This window comes from Onychostoma macrolepis, chromosome 11 (assembly GCF_012432095.1).
Source record: "Onychostoma macrolepis isolate SWU-2019 chromosome 11, ASM1243209v1, whole genome shotgun sequence".
Taxonomy (NCBI): domain Eukaryota; kingdom Metazoa; phylum Chordata; class Actinopteri; order Cypriniformes; family Cyprinidae; genus Onychostoma; species Onychostoma macrolepis.
The window spans coordinates 25,160,908-25,179,812 of NC_081165.1; the positions used below are offsets into that span (position 1 = coordinate 25,160,908).

The following is an 18,905-nucleotide window of genomic DNA, read 5'->3' on the forward strand; positions in this document are numbered from 1 at the left end:
ACAATGACATCTCTGAATTCCATAATGAAATGCCTTTAACTGAAAATTGAGTGTGTAATCTTATCATTATACATTACTGACACTCTATCCTCTAATTTGATACTGTTAAGTGCTTTGACACAATCTGTATTGTTAAAATGCTATATAAATAAAGGTCACTTGACTTGACTTGACAAACTTGCACACAAGCAAATAAAAAATTAAAAGTAGAATCTTTTGTAGCTACTTTTTCCTCATGTTTTTGTATATACTAAATAAATATTAAAATATTGCACACATGCACCATTCACAAAAAATAAAATAAAATATAATATCCAAACTGGGCATGCAATTACTCCTGTGATCCGTGTGACCTGTAAAAGGGTGATGAAACCGCCTCAGATGATCTCACATCACATCAGCAAGTTGCCTGTCTGCCAAATCCTTCTTTATTATGATGAAAATGGTGAATGTATAAAATCTCCAACCATGCCTGACCAGCTCAGCCACCTTTTTCGGCACCTAACTGTCAAAGGGATTTCCTCCGCTGGCACAAAACACTTGCACATGCTCGTAAACACACACATACACACACACAACTTGCATACACACAGTGTTCGTCGCAAGCCTAATTATTTTATCGCATTCCCTCCATTGTAGTCTTGAGGGTGAGTACATCTCATGAGTACATTCGGTTAACAGATAAATGAGTTAGCAGCTTCCTCACCAGGGTGGAACCTGAACACTGGTCTTTAAGGTTCATCTCTGCTGGTGGTGACAGCTGGGACTGACACACATACACTCTCCCACACACACCCAACCCTTCATCACCCACCCACAAAGTGCAGGAGCCGCCCTGGATCTGCATCCCTATATGAGGTCAGAGCTGGGCTCAAAGGTGCCATCCTCGTCTGGACAACTCCAACGGTTTCCTCTCTGGTTTCATCTCATCTCCGTATCCATTCACCATGTCGGTCTCTGCTCAAATGATGTCCTGCAAAGGACCCAAGACCGTGACCTCAAAGTGCACTATCACCAAGAGTCGGTGTGGTTCCACGATCTTTCCACAGAAATCCTACAGTGTGTATGGAGGTGGTTTAGGTGGAAGCACCCGCATCTCTTGCTCCTCCCTGCCATCCAGAAGCAGAGGATACGGAGGAGGATGTGGTGGAGGATATGGTTTTGGTGGAGGACACAGTTTTGGTGGAGGACACGGTTTTGGTGATGGATACGGTGGAGGTTATGGTGGAGGACATGCAGCAGGCATGAATGACTTCCATCAGAATGAGAAGACCACCATGCAGAACCTGAACGACCGTCTGGCATCCTACCTGGACAAGGTGCGCTCGCTGGAGGCTGCCAATGCCATCCTGGAGAGACAGATCCGCGAGCACTATGAGAAGAAAGGGCCGGTCGCACAGAGGGACTACAGCGACTACTGAAACACCATCAAGGACCTGAAGGACAAGGTACAGTGATGCCTGAACGAATATGAAACATTACGAGCATGTTCTAGTTCAAAGACATTCTTTTGGATATAGCAGCTAAAAATAAGACTTGTTTTCTCAGAGGTTGATGATAGCCTATGTCCACATAAAGCAAGTCTCCATATGTGTTCTCATGTATTAAATATTCTATGTTTCAGATTAAATGCGCTACCACCCACAACGCCAACATCCTCCTGCAGATCGACAACTCTAAACTGGCTGCTGATGACTTCAGAATCAAGTAAGCTACACAGCGTTGACCGCATTCATGTGAACTTACAACTAGTTTGATGGATAAAACACTCACCACAACTGTTTTGAGCATTGAGCAGCAAATCAGCATATAAGAATGATTTCTGAAGGGTCGTGTGACACTGAAGCCTGAAGTAATGGCTGCTAAAATAAATCAGCATTGACATTGCAGAAATAGGCTACATTGCATTTTAAAACATATTACAATATGACAGTTTTACTGTATTTTTGGTCAAATAAATGCAGCCTTAAGCATAAGAGACTTCTTTCAAAATGTAAAAAAACAACAAACAAAAAAAACTTACTGGTTGCAATCTTTTGAACTGTAGTGCATGTGTGTATTTATGACATTGGTTGTGTTTAAATAATGATTGGTGTGTTTATTCCCTACGTCACCTTTCCAACAATCAGATATGAGCATGAGGTGGTGATGCGGCAGTGTGTGGAGGCCGATATCGCTAACCTGCGCCGCTTACTGGACCAGACAAACCTGGCAAGGTGCGACCTGGAGATGCAGCTAAAGAGTCTGGAGGAAGAGCTGGCATGTATGAAGAAGAACCACGAGGAGGTGTGTAGTAGTTTTCTGATAGATCATCTATGTAGACCTGATCCTAAATTTTTGTTTATATTATATTATATTATATTATATTCAGAGGTGGAAAGTAACGAATTACATTTACTCGCGTTACTGGAATTGAGTAGCTTTTTTGTGTACTTCTACTTTTTACAGTAATTTTTTTAATCTGTAATTTTACTTTTACTCAAGTATATTTTATTGCAAGTATTGTACTTCGTATTGTACTGAGTAGTAATAATAATAATAAAAAAGTCGCTCCCTGGAAACTATATACTGTAGTAAATAATGAGCAGGAGAACAAACTGGCACTAAAATAACTAGAAAGATGGAGACGGACAAGACAGGCGTTATGGTGCAGACCCAGCTGAAAACGAAACCCTGTCGTATTCTGTTGAAGTTGAACTCGAAGAAAATTAAGTGAACCCCTGGCCATATTTATGCTCTATTATGCAGCGTAAACTGTGTTTGCCTAGGGAGACCAAACTAGCAGCTTATAAAATCTCGACATCAACCCTTCGCAAGCATGTAGAGGTAAAGTAAAGACTTGAATTGTTGCATTGGTGGTTAAAATGAAGCTTTAAGAGTTTAGCAAAAGGTTTTGCACAAATTAGCCAAAAAGACAGTGGTACATATATCGTCTGCGATAATATCCTAATTGTTGTTTTAATGATGTGCGATTTGACATTATCAGTATTTTGCAAAAACCAAACAAAACACTCCTACAGAGTGCAGTGAAGTCTAGTAGATTAGACTAGTGTGCGCATGCATTTAGAGTGCGTTCTTTCACTGCTTGATTCAGTCTGTTAAAATCCATATAGAATGATCACAAAATTGAAGATATAGGGCAGAAAATGTGTATATTTATATAATTTCATATAGTAAATTAATATCACACGAAGAGTATCATTTTTTTTCTCCAAAAATCAGCATGATTAGTCTACATATAGATTTTCAATAAACAAGACGTTAATTAATAGACGTCTTTTAGACACCATATTACCTGTTTTTGCTTTATTTCAACAACAAAAATAATTCCAAACAGCCACCACAGCACAGTTTTGTGTCTCTGAGCAATGACGGTGTTTCGTTCCTGAATGAATCAACCGTTTAAATGATTCGGTTCAATCGCAATGACTCACTTAATAACAGTGACTTGCTGACACCTACACCTACTTTTACTCATTTTAATTCATGTCCTGCATTAAACTGTGTAAATACATCTAAATGCCACTTCAGATGAAGCTTCTGTGTTTCCTCTGCATTGCAAAGATTAATTTTGTTGATACTGATTTAATTTGCCTGGTAACAGCCCAAATGTCTTATTATTCTAAATAGCTGATTCCTTTAATTAAAAACAACTAGTCTGAGATTTATAGGCCTATCCCAGGGATGTCAAACTCAGTTTCTGGAGGGCCGCAGGTCTGCAGAGTTTAGTTCCAACCCTGCTCCAACACACAAACCATGTAGTTTTCAAATAAGCCTAAAGCAGTGTTCTTCAAATCTTTCCCTGGAGGGCCAATCTGCTGCAGAGTTTAGCTCCAACCCCGATCAAACTCACCTACCTGTGATTTTCTAATGATCTTGAAGACTCTGATTAGCATGCTCACGTGTGTTTGATTAGGGTTAGAGCTAAACTCTGCAGGAGTGGGCCAGATTTGAGGATGCCTGGCCTAAATGATTAAATTAGCTGGATCAGATGTGTTTAATTAGGGTTATATCTAAACTGTGCAGGGCTGCATGTGGCCCTCCAGGAACTGAGTCTGACACCCTTGGCCTATTCCATGTTTTTCCTCCCTTCCACTGTTAAAATGTAACTAAGTAATTTTAACTCTGAGTAAATTTTAAATGAGCTACTTTTTACTTTTGCTTGAGTGGATTTTTAGACTGGTACTTTTACTTGTACTTAAGTAAAATTTCATTAATGTAATGGGACTTTTACCTGAGTAGAATATTTTCGTACTCTTTCCACCTCTTATGCTATGTTATGTTATGTTATATTATATTATATTATATTATATTATATTATATTATATTATATTATATTATATTATATTATATGTGACCCTGGACCACAAAACCAGTTTTAAGTCGGTGGGGTATATTTGTAGCAATAGCCAAAAATACACTGTATGGGTCAAAATTATCGATTTTTCTTTTATGCCAAAAATCATTAGGATATTAAGATCATGTTCCATGAAGATATTTTGTAAATTTCTTACCATAAATGTATCAAAACTTCATTTTTGATTAGTAATATGCATTGCTAAGTACTTCGTTTGGACAACTTTAAAGGCGATTTTCTCAGTATTTAGATTTTTTTCACCCTCAGATTCCAGATTTTCAAATAGTTGTATCTCGGCCAAATTTTGTCAGATTCTTACAAATCATACATCAATGGAAGACTTATTTAGTCAGCCTTCAGAAGATGTATAAATCTCAATTATGAAAAATTGACATTCAAGATATTTTTGTGGTCCAGGGTCACATATTGTACTGTGGCATTACAGGAGCTGGCTGCACTGAGGTCACAGCTGACAAACACAGTGAACGTAGAGGTTGATGCTGCTCCTCAGCAAGACCTGAACAAGATTCTGGACGAGATTTGTGCTCATTACGAGAACATCATCCAGAAACACCGCAGGGAACAGGAGGCCTGGTTCAAGGACAAGGTAAGACATCTTTTTTCTCTCTCAGTCTCAATATGAACTCTACGTTGCTAACAAGTTTTCACTGAATAATAAACCACATATTCCAGAATGTCTCTTGTAGTAGTGCCTGGATAGTGATATAGTGTTTTTGTCTTTTGATCAGATGGAAGGGTTGAACAAAAAGGTGGCTGACAACACAGAGTGCATGCAAACTTCCAGATCACAGCTCACAGAGCTGCGAAACACCTTGCAGAGTCTGGAGATCGAGCTGCAGTCTCAACTCAGCAAAGTGAGACACAAGTGGAATGTAGAGCGAGATTAGATAGATTATCTAAACCAGAGGCAGGAAAATATAACATAAGACTCAAAACAAGCAGATCAACAGTGCTTTATTATGTTTTTGTGCATGTTCTCAAACAGAAAGCTCTATGCTAGCAGGCTACCAGAACCAAATCAACATGCTGGAGGCCGAGCTCTGTCAAGTGCGGGCAAGCATTTGAGATGGTCCTCACTGCAGAACACAAGATCCAGGGGGTGTGGTTGGATCTAGATCCAACTCCTTCCACCTTACATTTACCTAAACCTACCCATCTCCACCCCCTGGATGTGGATCCAACCCCACCCCCTGGATCTTTTGTTCTGCAGTGAGGGGCTACTGCAAGCATTGAGCAACAGGGACGTGATTACGCCTTGTTGTTGGACATCAAGACGCGTCTGGAGCAGGAGATCGCCTCCTACAGGTGCCTCCTGGAAAATCAGGACTCCAAGTAAGTTTTTAAAAGTTAATGTGAGTTAAAGTCAGTGGAGCATGGATTGTTATATTATCTTGTCCAGACTTCACAATTTTTTTTTTCTTCTTCTTACTCTTCCAGGACTCAAATGCAAGGTAATTGAAATCTCTCTTTGTATTTTATGGTAGGCTGGCCAGTGTATGTTGTACATTATAACTCTTTCCCTCTTGTCCTTCAGGACCAACTATCATGATCCAAAGTGGATCCCTCTCCTCAGGTAGCTGCCAGGCTGTCCCATCTAGTGGAGCTCAATCCTCTTGTGGTTCTGTTGGACAAACAGCCCAAAGCAAGCAAACCACCCCCACTTCACAACATACTTACTAAAGTCACAGCATGCCGCTTCATGAGACAGTATTCAAACACATGCAGACATTTACTTTTAAATGAGTGTTGATACACAGTTTGTGACATGACAATAAACAAGGAAATGTGTTACTTATAAAACATCAAAAGACACTCACTGTTATGTTGTTTTATGTGAGAAATACCTGTCTCTGAAAATAAAATGGCTTTCAAGAAATATTTATGTTTTTATTTTGCATAATTACGTGAAAATACCATTTTAAATGCAAATCTGTTCCATTAGTAGTTTTCATTTAACAAATATAACTAAAGAAAGTATTCTTTTTTTATTAAAATTATAACTTTGTAAATAGCCTATCTTCTATTTAAAACTTTATAAAAAAAAAAAAAAAAAAAAACTTTATTCTTCTTATTTTTCAGTGAAACTTTGTGTTCAAATTTTTCAGGAGACTGATTATGCCTGTTTTTTCTAGCAATATCTGGCAACACTGCTTCGCCGGCACTGACGGGCAGCAATCAAAAAAGGAGCGCGCGGATAGTTTATTGCTGAGGAGACCACATTGGTTAGACAAACGCTATGATCACCATGATATTATCTGTACGAAACTGTCAAATGCTATCAAAGCATTACTAAAATCTTAACAACCGCAGACCTCACTAATGCAGTGCTGTTCCAGCAAACATGTGATTGTTTCTGCCGAATATTTTTTCTGTTTTCGGATAAATTTGTTATTCGTTTTGAAGCCATTATCCGTGCCTTTCCGAATAAGGTATAGAGCTTGGGAACCTACATCACGCCGCATCGGATTCCGCCATGTTTTAGGTCACGCTCAGGAGCACACAGCCTAAACAAATGCAAATCACCACAGAAAAAGACGACCGTTTTACAGTCATATTTTTTGAAAAACATCTTACATACGCTTAGAATAAAACGGACTAATATGTAAATCTCTTTAAATAAAAAAATAAAAAAGTCGCTCTGTTGTTTGTCTGAGAGGCTGCAAATATTCATTACTAATCAGTCTCCTTCACTACAGTGGTACTGATATATGCTAACTGCTAAAACACTTATGACAATTGACCATGGTTTTACTATAGTAAACGTGTAGCGACCGCGTTTTTGGTGTATGTGTTTCCATTCCTATAACCACAATCTTATTAAATACCATGGATAAACTATGGTTAGAGTAGCAAAACCATGGCTAATTTTGTAAGGGGAGCTAGATCTCAAACAGTGCATCATTGTTAGATCGTCCGGTAAAACTGCTCAGTGTTAAGAATTAAGCCATTATAGAGGTAACAGAATTTGAAGCTGCTTTGAAACGATGTGTATTGTGGATGCTATGCAAATAAATACATTGACTTAACCGAACCAAGTTGAAGATTCCTACTAGCGATGCCGAACAACGATGCGAGCGATTAAGTGAATGAACCAAACTTAATCCGTACAAAAAGTGGCCGGGTATTAACGAGCTGCCGCAAATAACATTTCCATATATGATTTCCTTCTATTAGTGGTGTGAGGGCTTACAGTTTAATGCAAATCACTGCATCTATAATATATTAAATCTACAGAGATGAATTATAAAGCCACATTTTATTTTAGATATTTACCATACGAGTTTCGGTTTAATTTTCATCTGAGTTCCGTAGTGAATGTAGACATATTAATGTTTATGATTCAACTTAGATCGCGTTGGAATGATCAATTGCCATAGCCCTTATCATCAATGTCTGCAGGCAAAACCTCTGCTTTTTCGGCATTATAACACGGAAAAAGCAGGTTTTTCACACCGGCCGTGCAAAGGGATATGACAATTGATGATACAGTAAGCCTTAACCACTGCAACGCGATCTTAAGTAGAATAATATAAACATTAAATAATATAAAAAGTCTACATTCACTACCACTCAGTCTCCGCTGTAGCTCCCGTGACCTAAATTCCCAGAATGCATTGCCGCTGTGACGACACATTCCCAGACGGGGAACTATGACGTCACTCTGTAGGCGGATCGGCGGTTAGCATGAAACATAAAAATAAGCTCTGTGTTCAATCATAGTTCATGAAACTTACACATTTTGTCCATCAAGATAATCTTCACAAAATAGTATAACGTTGATGAATTTTGAAGCCTAAATAAAAGCGACAGAACTGAAAAGCTAAACTTGGGCTATAAACGAACTACAGCACCACCGTCGCTCGCTTTCAGCGTCACGACCACCGCGCTCCCGACAACTATTTCAAACTTATTTTTAACATGTTTAGTGAATCGTATTTACTCTGTATATGAATTTTAATCCACACTACATGAACCTTTTCATATAAACTGGAATAAATACAAAATTAGAGCCAAAATAAAACTGAAATGAGACATTAGTAATATAGTGAATAAATTAAATAATCATAACTAAAGGACATTGAAAGCACGTATTTCTGTACTTTTCGAAATAAGGTGCATTAAAAGTCAATAAATCCTTGATTAATATGAATATTTTAATTAAAAACGTATCCCTGCGTATTTAATCTTTTAAATAACAGTGAGCGAGTCTTTGGATATGGTAAGATTAAACTTATTTTAGTGAACAAAGTACCACATTTCACAAAATATTATTTTATCCTTGCTTCTACAATCTCTTTCTAACAACTTCATGCGGCCGTACACATTTATTTTTGATGTGGCTTTAAGCACTATGCATCATTAAAGTTTCACTTTCACCACGTTAAGCCAGTAAATGTGGTGTTTACCTGTAATAATCGTAATATGAGTTTACCTTATGGTCTGAACCCAGAGTCTCTGTATCAGTAGGAAAGCGATAAAACGAGCATCTTCCCTCCGAAGACATGTCGCATTTCGGGGGGCAAAGCAAAAAAAAATTGTCGAACAACAATATAAAATGCTGAAAACTATTCATTGGTTATCCTAAAATTAATTGTATTATAAATTATACTACAACTGGAAAATACTAAATTGATCAACTGTTCGGCGTGATGACGTTTAATGTCTCCGACAGCGCCTGTAGTCCCATTTAGCAACTTGTTAGCAACCGTCTTTTTTAAGAAACGTAACAGCTTAAAAAAATCACGAGTGGGGTGTAACTGGTGTGTTTTATGTCGTAGAATAAAACGTGAAAGTATCTTGCGCTTGTGTGAACCACAGACCTTATTTAAGGGATTTAACCAAAATCCCATTCAAAAAACCCATTGACTCTGAGACCATGGAACCGGAAGCGCTAAAATGCTAACTCGCTTCCGGGTTTTCGCCTACAAAGTGAAATCATAGTTCCCCCACTCTATTCGGCTTTGGGCACATCCCTAACAATTTTACTCTAGGATTTGCCTGCTTGTCTAGTGCTCCCCCTATTGGCAATGTGATGATGTTATATGCTACATTTTGCCATGTTAAAATCAAGAATTTGCAAAACATTTTACAAAACATACAGGTGCATCTCAATGAATTAGAATGTCGTGGAAAAGTTCATTTATTTCAGTAATTCAACTCAAATTGTGAAACTCGTGTATTAAATAAATTCAATGCACACAGACTGAAGTAGTTTAAGTCTTTGGTTCTTTTAATTGTGATGATTTTGGCTCACATTTAACAAAAACCCACCAATTCCCAACAAATTAGAATACTTCATAAGAACAATAAAAAAAATTAAAAAAAATTAGTGAATTGTTGGCCTTCTAGAAAGTATGTTCATTTACTGTATATGTACTCAATTCTTGGTAGGGGCTCCTTTTGCTTTAATTACTGCCTCAATTCGGCGTGGCGTGGAGGTGATCAGTTTGTGGCACTGCTGATGTAGCGGGTACAGGGCTGCTGCATCAGCTGACAGTTAAGTGTTCCCCAGCAACCTGTGGAATGGTGTAATAAAGACAGGACAAAATGTGCGTGTGATCAGCTCTCGTCTTGCTGGGTTATCTATTTCTCAAAAGATGTTCACATCAGAACAAACACAACTGACAAAACAAATGCATTATATAACAATAAATTGCTTTTTCTTTTCTCTCTTATGCAAATGTCCATGGTTTCAGTCTCTTTCTTGTGAATACACCGCATTTTCATGAAGATCTGTCCATCAACCAATTGCAGTTTTACTCATTTACATATTCACATGCTACTTGGTGTCACATGGCTCTGAGTTTCTCCTCAATTCGACTGTATCAAATACACGTTCAAATAAGACATTCTCTGAATGTTTTACCCATTTTAGATCACTCACATTAATTTTTAAAGTAAACTAAACATTATAGGAACTGATATATGAACACAAAGCATATTCACCTTCAGCAACCCCTATCACAGGCCACACATCTCTTTCAATCGCGGATTTACAGCGCGATTTCAATTAATGATTAACCATGCAAAACTTTATCAAAACAAGTCGATTTAAAGCACTTGATATGCATTAACATGTATTCTTTCAACATCCATAAAGACTAAAACATTAAACAGTCGACTAACCTGTGGAATGGTGTAATAAAGACAGGACAAAATGTGCGTGTGATCAGCTCTCGTCTTGCTGGGTTATGACCAGCAACCCAACAGACGCCTTGCAACACACTGCACTCTCACAGCGCCCTCTATCGGTCTAGTGGAACCACCATTCCCTTTAATGCATTTACACATGCAGAAGCAACATTAGTGTCATCAATTGTGAAGAACCAACAATTGGGGGCGTCACACTGAGGTGGTATGGAAGCCCAGGTTTCTTTGACAGTGGCCTTCAGCTCATCTGCATTTTTTGGTCTCGTTTCTCATTTTCCTCTTGACAATACTCCATAGATTCTCTGCCAGAATCCTGCCAAATCCTGCTGGAAAATGAAATCAGCATCTTTAAAAAGCTGGTAACTTCTTCTCCTTAGCCCAGGTAAGAAGCCTCTGACGTTGTCTGTGGTTCAGGAGTGGCTTAACAAGAGGAATATGACAACTGTAGCCAAATTCCTTGACATGTCTGTGTGTGGTGCTCTTGATGCCTTGACCCCAGCCTCAGTCCATTCCTTGTGAAATTCACCCAAATTCTTGAATGGATTTTGCTTGACAATCCTCATAAGGCTGCGGTTCTCTCAGTTGGTTGTGCATCTTTTTCTTCCACACTTTTTCCTTCAACTCAACTTTCTGTTAACATGCTTGGATACAGCACTCTGTGAACAGCCAGCTTCTTTGGCAATGAATGTTTGTGGCTTACTCTCCTTGTGAATGGTGTCAATGATTGTCTTCTGGACAACTGTCAGATCAGCAGTCTTCCACATGATTGTGTAGCCTAGCGAACCAAACTGAGAGACCATTTTGAAGGCTCAGGAAACCTTTGCAGGTGTTTTGAGTTGATTAGCTGATTGGCATGTCATCATATTCTAATTTGTTGAGATTTTTTTTTTTAATTTTTGTTAAAAGTGAGCCAAAATCATCACAATTAAAAGAACCAAAGACTTAAACTACTTCAGTCTGTGTGCACTGAATTTATTTAATACACGAGTTTCACAATTTGAGTTGAATTACTGAAATAAATTAACTTTTCCACGACATTCTAATTTATTGAGATGCACTTGTAAATAAATGAAAACTTTCTGTTGTTTGTTCAGTAAGCCTGGAATTTATTACGATATTAACAATTAGAGCATTTCTTCAAAGCCCCACAGTATATTAACAGTAACTTAATTTGGCCAGAAAGGGTTTTATTTTATAGTTGGCCTGGGAGTTATTTAAGAGTAAACGCAAAAGTCTGGGTCTCTCTGTATCGCTCAGGCTGCGCTGCAGTGTCTATTCTCCCCAAAATAATACTTAAGCACAGTAATCAAGTAAAATTACTCCAGTATTTTACACCTCTGGTGACAAGTGATCAGACTCAGACGCAATAGGTCTCTCCAGAGACGTATATCTGTTACCCTGGACATCAGGGTGAAGGCAAATTATGATTTCATCCTAGAGCTCTCTCTCTGCATCAGAGATAGACATTCACACACACATACGCAGAGAACACTTATCTGTACTTCAAGGTTGCCGGGCTCTGCCCTGAAGCTTATCAAATATGGTTAACTACACACACACAATGATCAGCTTCTTAGAGAGTAAAAAGGCAGACTAAAGCCAAATTCAACTTATTTTCTAACATGCATAAATGTAACTTTGATTAATAATTATTCAACAAATATTATAATTAATATTATTATGAAGACCATTGTAGATCTGCGATCCACTCCTTCAGAGGGGTAGTGATACAAAAAACATTTTTATTCAAAAAGTAAGAAAGGAAAAATGAAAATAACAATTTATGGTGATCAGAAATAAGTTAATTGAGGAAGAATTGACTCACTCAGATCAGTTTAGACCCATGTTGTGCATCAAAGGGTTAAATATCTTAGGTATAATTTCAAAAGTGTGTGGTAATAGCCTATATTTCCAAAGTTCTAATCTACAAACAGATTTGGACATCATTTTGATTTAAAAATTGCTGTTGTTTTAATTCACTTTAATACATCTGACCATTATCTAATCTAATGTAATTTAATGATGTGATGTCATGTACATTTATTGCACACATTAAGCTCATTAATTTTATTGTGACGAACTTTAGAACCCCTGAAGTGATAATAGAATTAGGGGCGGGAGTCTCAGGTGGACAGTAATGAAGTACATTTACTTGAGTATTTACTCACTTTTTGAGTATCTGTACTATACTTGAGTATATTTTTTCTGGAAACTTATGACTTTAACTTCACTACATTTGAAAGACAAATATCGTACTTTTCACTCCACTTCAATACTATCACGTTCCTCAAAGTAAAAAGTCGCTACTGTAGCAGCTTTGAAAGTCAGCGGGTGATTTATTTTCTTCTATAAAACATGACTTTTTTTCCAGACAGTCTATCAGTAATCACTAATGTGGGGTAACGTGAAGTGATTTCCCAGCATTTCTTGAACACTGAATAGTTGCAAATGTGATATTTATAATACCTATAAAGCCACAGAAGAACTGTTGTGCATCTTCTAACAAAACACAGGTGTTTGACTTGAAGCAGCACTGCACCGTTCTGAGCATGACATCAAAGCACCGCGAGAGCGATTAGGGGGCATTTTTGAATGTTTGCTTTGATGTCAAATAAATCTTGCTGTTTTTATTTATTTTTATTTTATTTTTTGTTAATGCAGCGTTACTGTTGTAAAGCTATACGACTACAGTTGTGTTGCTGGGTTTTAAAGCAGGTTTATTTTTTTTTATCAGTCTGTATTTACAGCAATTTCATGTCCACTTGGTTCAAATGTGAATGAATATCTACACTAGATGTGTGCTCATACTGCCAGAGCTGTGTGAGATCGCTAACATGCTGCTTTTGTGGAGGTGTTTTTTTTTTTTTTTTTTTTGTCAACTCACTCGTTTCATAGGTTTGCAGTTATTACAACAATAATAAAACGGAAATGTACTTTGGTACTTAAGTACTTTTAAAGCAAGTACAGTATCCAGATTGGGCAAGTATTTTGCAGCATTGTTTTTTACATTAGCTTTAGATTGAACTTTATTAGTTTGATCTTTCCTTTTCCTATAATCATTTTAAATGGTCAGTGAAAACTATATTACATACGACTGAATTATAATTAATGATGATTCAGTGTGCAGTCACTGGGCCTGCCCAGTCAAGAGATATTTAAAATGTTTTACAGTCTAAGATTAAAATATTTATGATTTAAAGTGTGAAACAGCGCCTCCGTCTGGTCAAGGAATGCAGACGCTGCATACAAACAGAAATATCAATACAGAGAGAGGCGATATAGTACCAATCATTTGACATGACATACAATAGTGTCCCTAATGTTAACAAACAAGCGAAACGCCCCAAATTCCACTGATGAAAAGATTTTTTATTTTTTTTTAATTAAAAATTTTTTTTTTTTTTTTTTTAATTAAATTTTTAATTAAAAAAATTAACAACTTGAAAGTGAGACAATGCCATTATCTAAAGCTGTCAGGAGTGAAACGATTTCATTATTATTGAATTTGTAATAATATTAATCTCTAAACTTATCTTTCACTGTCATCATTCGGATACAAACGCAAAAGTCTGGGTCTCTCTGTATCGCTCAGGCTGCGCTGCAGTGTCTATTCTCAGGTGCGATCCCACTACTGATCGGCACGGGGGCTTTGACCTGCTCCGTCTCCGACCTGGGCCGGTTCACCCCTCCTTAGACGACCTGGTGGTCCCGAGCTCCCCCAGGAGCACCATATCGATACCGAATTTAGCGCGGACACCCGATCGACATAGTCCACTGCAGCCCAGAAGCCCTGAGCTCAAGCGATCCACCAGCCTCAGCCTCCCAGTAGCTTGGATTACAGGCTCCGCCACTGAACCCGGCGAGAGCCAAGAGTCTCAGCGCTGCTGCTCAACCTGCTGCTCACTGCGCCCTCTAGTGCAGATAAACTCTGTCTCTCAGATTCAGATGCAGAATAAAGAAGCTTTATTAGAAAGGACACTAAGAAAATAGATGTTTTACTCTTCAAAATAATTTAAAATAAACCATTTAATTTAGACTTTTAAAGCATGCCTTATTATGACAAACTTGCACACAAGCAAATAAAAAATTAAAAGTGGAATCTTTTGTAGCTACTTTTTGCTCATGTTTTTGTATATACTAAATAAATATTAAAATATTGCACACATGCACCATTCACAAAAAATAAAATAAAATATAATATCCAAACTGGGCATGCAATTACTCCTGTGATCCGTGTGATCTGTGTGACCTGTAAAAGGGTGGTGAAACCGCCTCAGATGATCTCACATCACATCAGCAAGTTGCCTGTCTGCCAAATCCTTCTTTATTATGATGAAAATGGTGAATTTATAAAATCTCCAACCATGCATGACCAGCTCAGCCACCTTTTTCGGCACCTAACTGTCGAAGGGATTTCCTCCGCTGGCACAAAACACTTGCACATGCTCGCAAACACACACACACACACACACACACACACACACAAACTTGCATACACACAGTGTGTGTCGCAAGCCTATTTATTTTATCGCATTCCCTCCATTGTAGTCTTGAGGGTGAGTACATCTCATGAGTGCATTCGGTCAACAGATAAATGAGTTAGCAGCTTCCTCATCAGGGTGGAACCTGAACACTGGTCTTTAAGGTTCATCTCTGCTGGTGGTGACAGCTGGGACTGACACACATACACTCTCCCACACACACCCTACCCTTCATCACCCACCCACAAAGTGCAGGAGCCGCCCTGGATCTGCATCTCTATAAGAGGTCAGAGCTGGGCTCAAAGGTGCCATCCTCGTCTGGACAACTCCAACGGTTTCCTCTCTGGTTTCATCTCATCTCCGTATCCATCCACCATGTCGGTCTGTTCTCAAACGATGTCCTGCAGAGTACCCAAGCCCGTGACCCCAAAGTGCACTATCGCCAAGAGTCGGTGTGGTTCCACGATCTTTCCACAGAAATCCTACAGTGTGTATGGAGGTGGTTCATGTGGAAGCACCCGCATCTCTTGCTTTTCCATGCCATCCAGAAGCAGAGGATACGGAGGAGGATGTGGTGGAGGATATGGTGGAGGACAAGGTTTTGGTGGAGGACGCGGTTTTGGTGGTGGATACGGTGGAGGTTATGGTGGAGGACATGCAGCAGGCATGAATGACTTCCATCAGAATGAGAAGACCACCATGCAGAACCTGAACGACCGTCTGGCATCCTACCTGGACAAGGTGCGCTCGCTGGAGGCTGCCAATGCCATCCTAGAGAGTCAGATCCGTGACCACTATGCGAAGAAATGTCCGATCGCACAGAGGGACTACAGCGACTACTGGAACACCATCAAGGACCTGAAGGACAAGGTACAGTGATGCCTGAACGAATATGAAACATTACTAGCATGTTCTAGTTCAACGACATTCTTTTGGATATAGCAGCTAAAAAAGAGACTTGTTTTCTCAGAGTTTGATGATAGCCTATATCCACATAAAGCAAGTCTCCATATGTGTTCTCATGTATTAAATATTCTATGTTTCAGATTAAATGCACTACCACCCACAACGCCAACATCCTCCTGCAGATCGACAACTCTAAACTGGCTGCTGATGACTTCAGAATCAAGTAAGCTACACAGCGTTGACCACATTCATGTGAACTTACAACTAGTTTGATGGATAAAACACTCACCACAACTGTTTTGAGCATTGAGCAGCAAATCAGCATATAAGAATGATTTCTGAAGGATCATGTGACACTGAAGCCTGAAGTAATGGCTGCTAAAATAAATCAGCATTGACATTGCAGAAATAGGCTACATTACATTTTAAAACATATTTGTGTTTAAATAATGATTGGTGTGTTTATTCCCTATGTCACCTTTCCAACAATCAGATATGAGCATGAGGTGGTGATGCGGCAGTGTGTGGAGGCCGATATCGCTAACCTGCGCCGCTTACTGGACCAGATAAACATGGCAAGGTGCGACCTGGAGATGCAGCTAAAGAGTCTGGAGGAAGAGCTGGCATGTATGAAGAAGAACCACGAGGAGGTGTGTAGTAGTTTTCTGATAGATCATCTATGTAGAACTGATCCTAAATTTTTGAGTATTATATTATATTATATTACATTACATTACATTATACTGTGGCATTACAGGAGCTGGCTGCACTGAGGTCACAGCTGACAAACACAGTGAACGTAGAGGTTGATGCTGGTCCTCAGCAAGACCTGAAAAAGATTCTGGACGAGATTCGTGCTCATTATGAGAACATCATCCAGAAACACCGCAGGGAACAGGAGGCCTGGTTCAAGGACAAGGTAAGACATCTTCTTTCTCTCTCAGTCTCAATATGAACTCTACGTTGCTATCAAGTTTTCACTGAATAATAAACCACATATTCCAGAGTGTCTCTTGTAGTAGTGCCTGGATAGTGATATAGTGTTTTTGTCTTTTGTTTAGATGGAAGGGTTGAACAAAGAGGTGGCTGACAACACAGAGTGCATGCAAACTTCCGGACCACAGCTCACAGAGCTGCGAAACACCTTGCAGGATCTGGAGATCGAGCTGCAGTCTCAACTCAGCAAAGTGAGACACAAGTGGAATGTAGAGCGAGATTAGATAGATTATCTAAACCAGAGGCAGGAAAATATAACATAAGACTCAAAACAAGTAGAGCAACAGTGCTTTATTATGTTTTGTGCATGTTCTCAAACAGAAAGCAGCACTGGAGAACTCACTGGCAGAAACAGAGGCTAGGTACCGCTGTATGCTAGCAGGCTACCAGAACCAAATCAACATGCTGGAAGCCGAGCTCTGTCAAATGCGGGCAAGCATTGAGCAACAGGGACGTGATTACGCCTTGTTGTTGGACATCAAGACGCGTCTGGAGCAGGAGATCGCCACCTACAGGTGCCTCCTGGAAAATCAGGACTCCAAGTAAGTTTTTAAAAGTTAATGTGAGTTAAAGTCAGTGGAGCATGGATTATGTTATATTATCTTGTCCAGGCTTCACTAATTATTTTTTTCTTCTTCTTACTCTTCCAGGACTCAAGGTAACTGAAATCTCTCTTTGTATTTTATGGTAGGCTGGCCAGTGTATGTTGCACATTATAACTCTTTCCCTCTTGTCCTTCAGGACCAACTATCATGATCCAAAGTGGATCCCTCTCCTCAGGTAGCTGCCCGGCTGTCCCATCTAGTGGAGCTCAATCCTCTTGTGGTTCTGTTGGACAAACAGCCCAATGCAAGTAAACCACCCCCACTTCACAACGTACTTACTAAAGTCACAGGACGCCGCTTCATGAGACAGTATTCAAACACATGCAGACATTTACTTTTAAATGAGTGTTGATACACAGTTTGTGACATGACAATAAACAAGGAAATGTGTTACTTATAAAACATCGAAACACAATCACTGTTATGTTGTTTCATGTGAGAAATACCTGTCTCTGAAAATAAAATGGCTGTCAAGAAATATTTGTTATGTTTTTATTTTGCATAATACTATGATCTAAAATTTAAAATGGTGCAAAACACATGGCAGACTACTGAGCCCCTAAAGGGACATTGGCAAAAAAAAAAAAAAAAAGAAAGAAGACTTTCGCGTGTGCACGCAAAACTTTCGCGTGCGCACGAGAAACGTTACAATTTCCGGTTGCTTCACTCTCTGCCAAAGCAGGGCTGGAAATGGGGGGGACGCGGGGGGACGGAGTCCGGGGAGTGAATTTCGAGGGGGGACGGCGTTTCATTTCTAACTGGTTAGGTTTATTTGGAAATGAACATGATTTCTATATTTTATATTTTCAAAAGACTATGAAAGCGATCCCAGTTCTGCATATAAACATAGCGCTGTGTTTATGGTTCGCTGCGCGATGCCGTCTTTTGCCATTTAATACCTGCAGACTACAGCCAATAGAAATGCTTCTCTATCGCCGCTCGTCCTGCTCCTCACAGCACAGACCGTGAAAGCAGACTGCAGTTGTTGTCATTCATTGTAACAAACAAAGTGTAGAGATGATGTAAATAATATATTCAATGTGCAGTGTAGAGAGCTTCATTCATTAAAATAGAAGTTTGTGAAATAGCGATGTACGGAGGGTAACAGCTTTTTAATGATTATAGAGAGCTTGCAAATGTGAAATTGAATTTATACAACAGTTTATACATTTTTGATTTTATACAAAAGTTAATATTAAGTGACTTACATTTTAGGAACACTGCCTATTTTGCTCTATTTCGTCAACAAAAATATAGTTAAAAAACAAAGTCACAGCTGAGCCTCTGCGCAAGTCTTTGACACAGCGTCAAGAGTTTCGTTTATGAATGAATCTTTGCTTTTGAACAAATCTAGTGAGTCAATGATTCAATGACCCATTCATAAAGAGA

The 18,905-nt window shown here is 38.9% G+C and overlaps 1 protein-coding gene and 1 pseudogene across 1 annotated transcript; both read left to right on the plus strand.

Moving 5' to 3' along the window:
- The first annotated feature begins 947 nt into the window (after window positions 1-947).
- On the plus strand, window positions 948-5,714 carry LOC131549498 (keratin, type I cytoskeletal 47 kDa-like; annotated as a pseudogene).
- A 9,670-nt stretch (window positions 5,715-15,384) lies between these two features.
- LOC131549497 (keratin, type I cytoskeletal 15-like) lies at window positions 15,385-17,457 on the plus strand. Its single transcript, XM_058791723.1, has 6 exons — window positions 15,385-15,879; window positions 16,056-16,138; window positions 16,409-16,565; window positions 16,673-16,834; window positions 16,977-17,102; window positions 17,233-17,457. The coding sequence occupies exons 1-6, from the start codon at window positions 15,385-15,387 to the stop codon at window positions 17,455-17,457; spliced, it is 1,248 nt and encodes a 415-aa protein (XP_058647706.1).
- The last annotated feature ends 1,448 nt before the right edge of the window (window positions 17,458-18,905 follow it).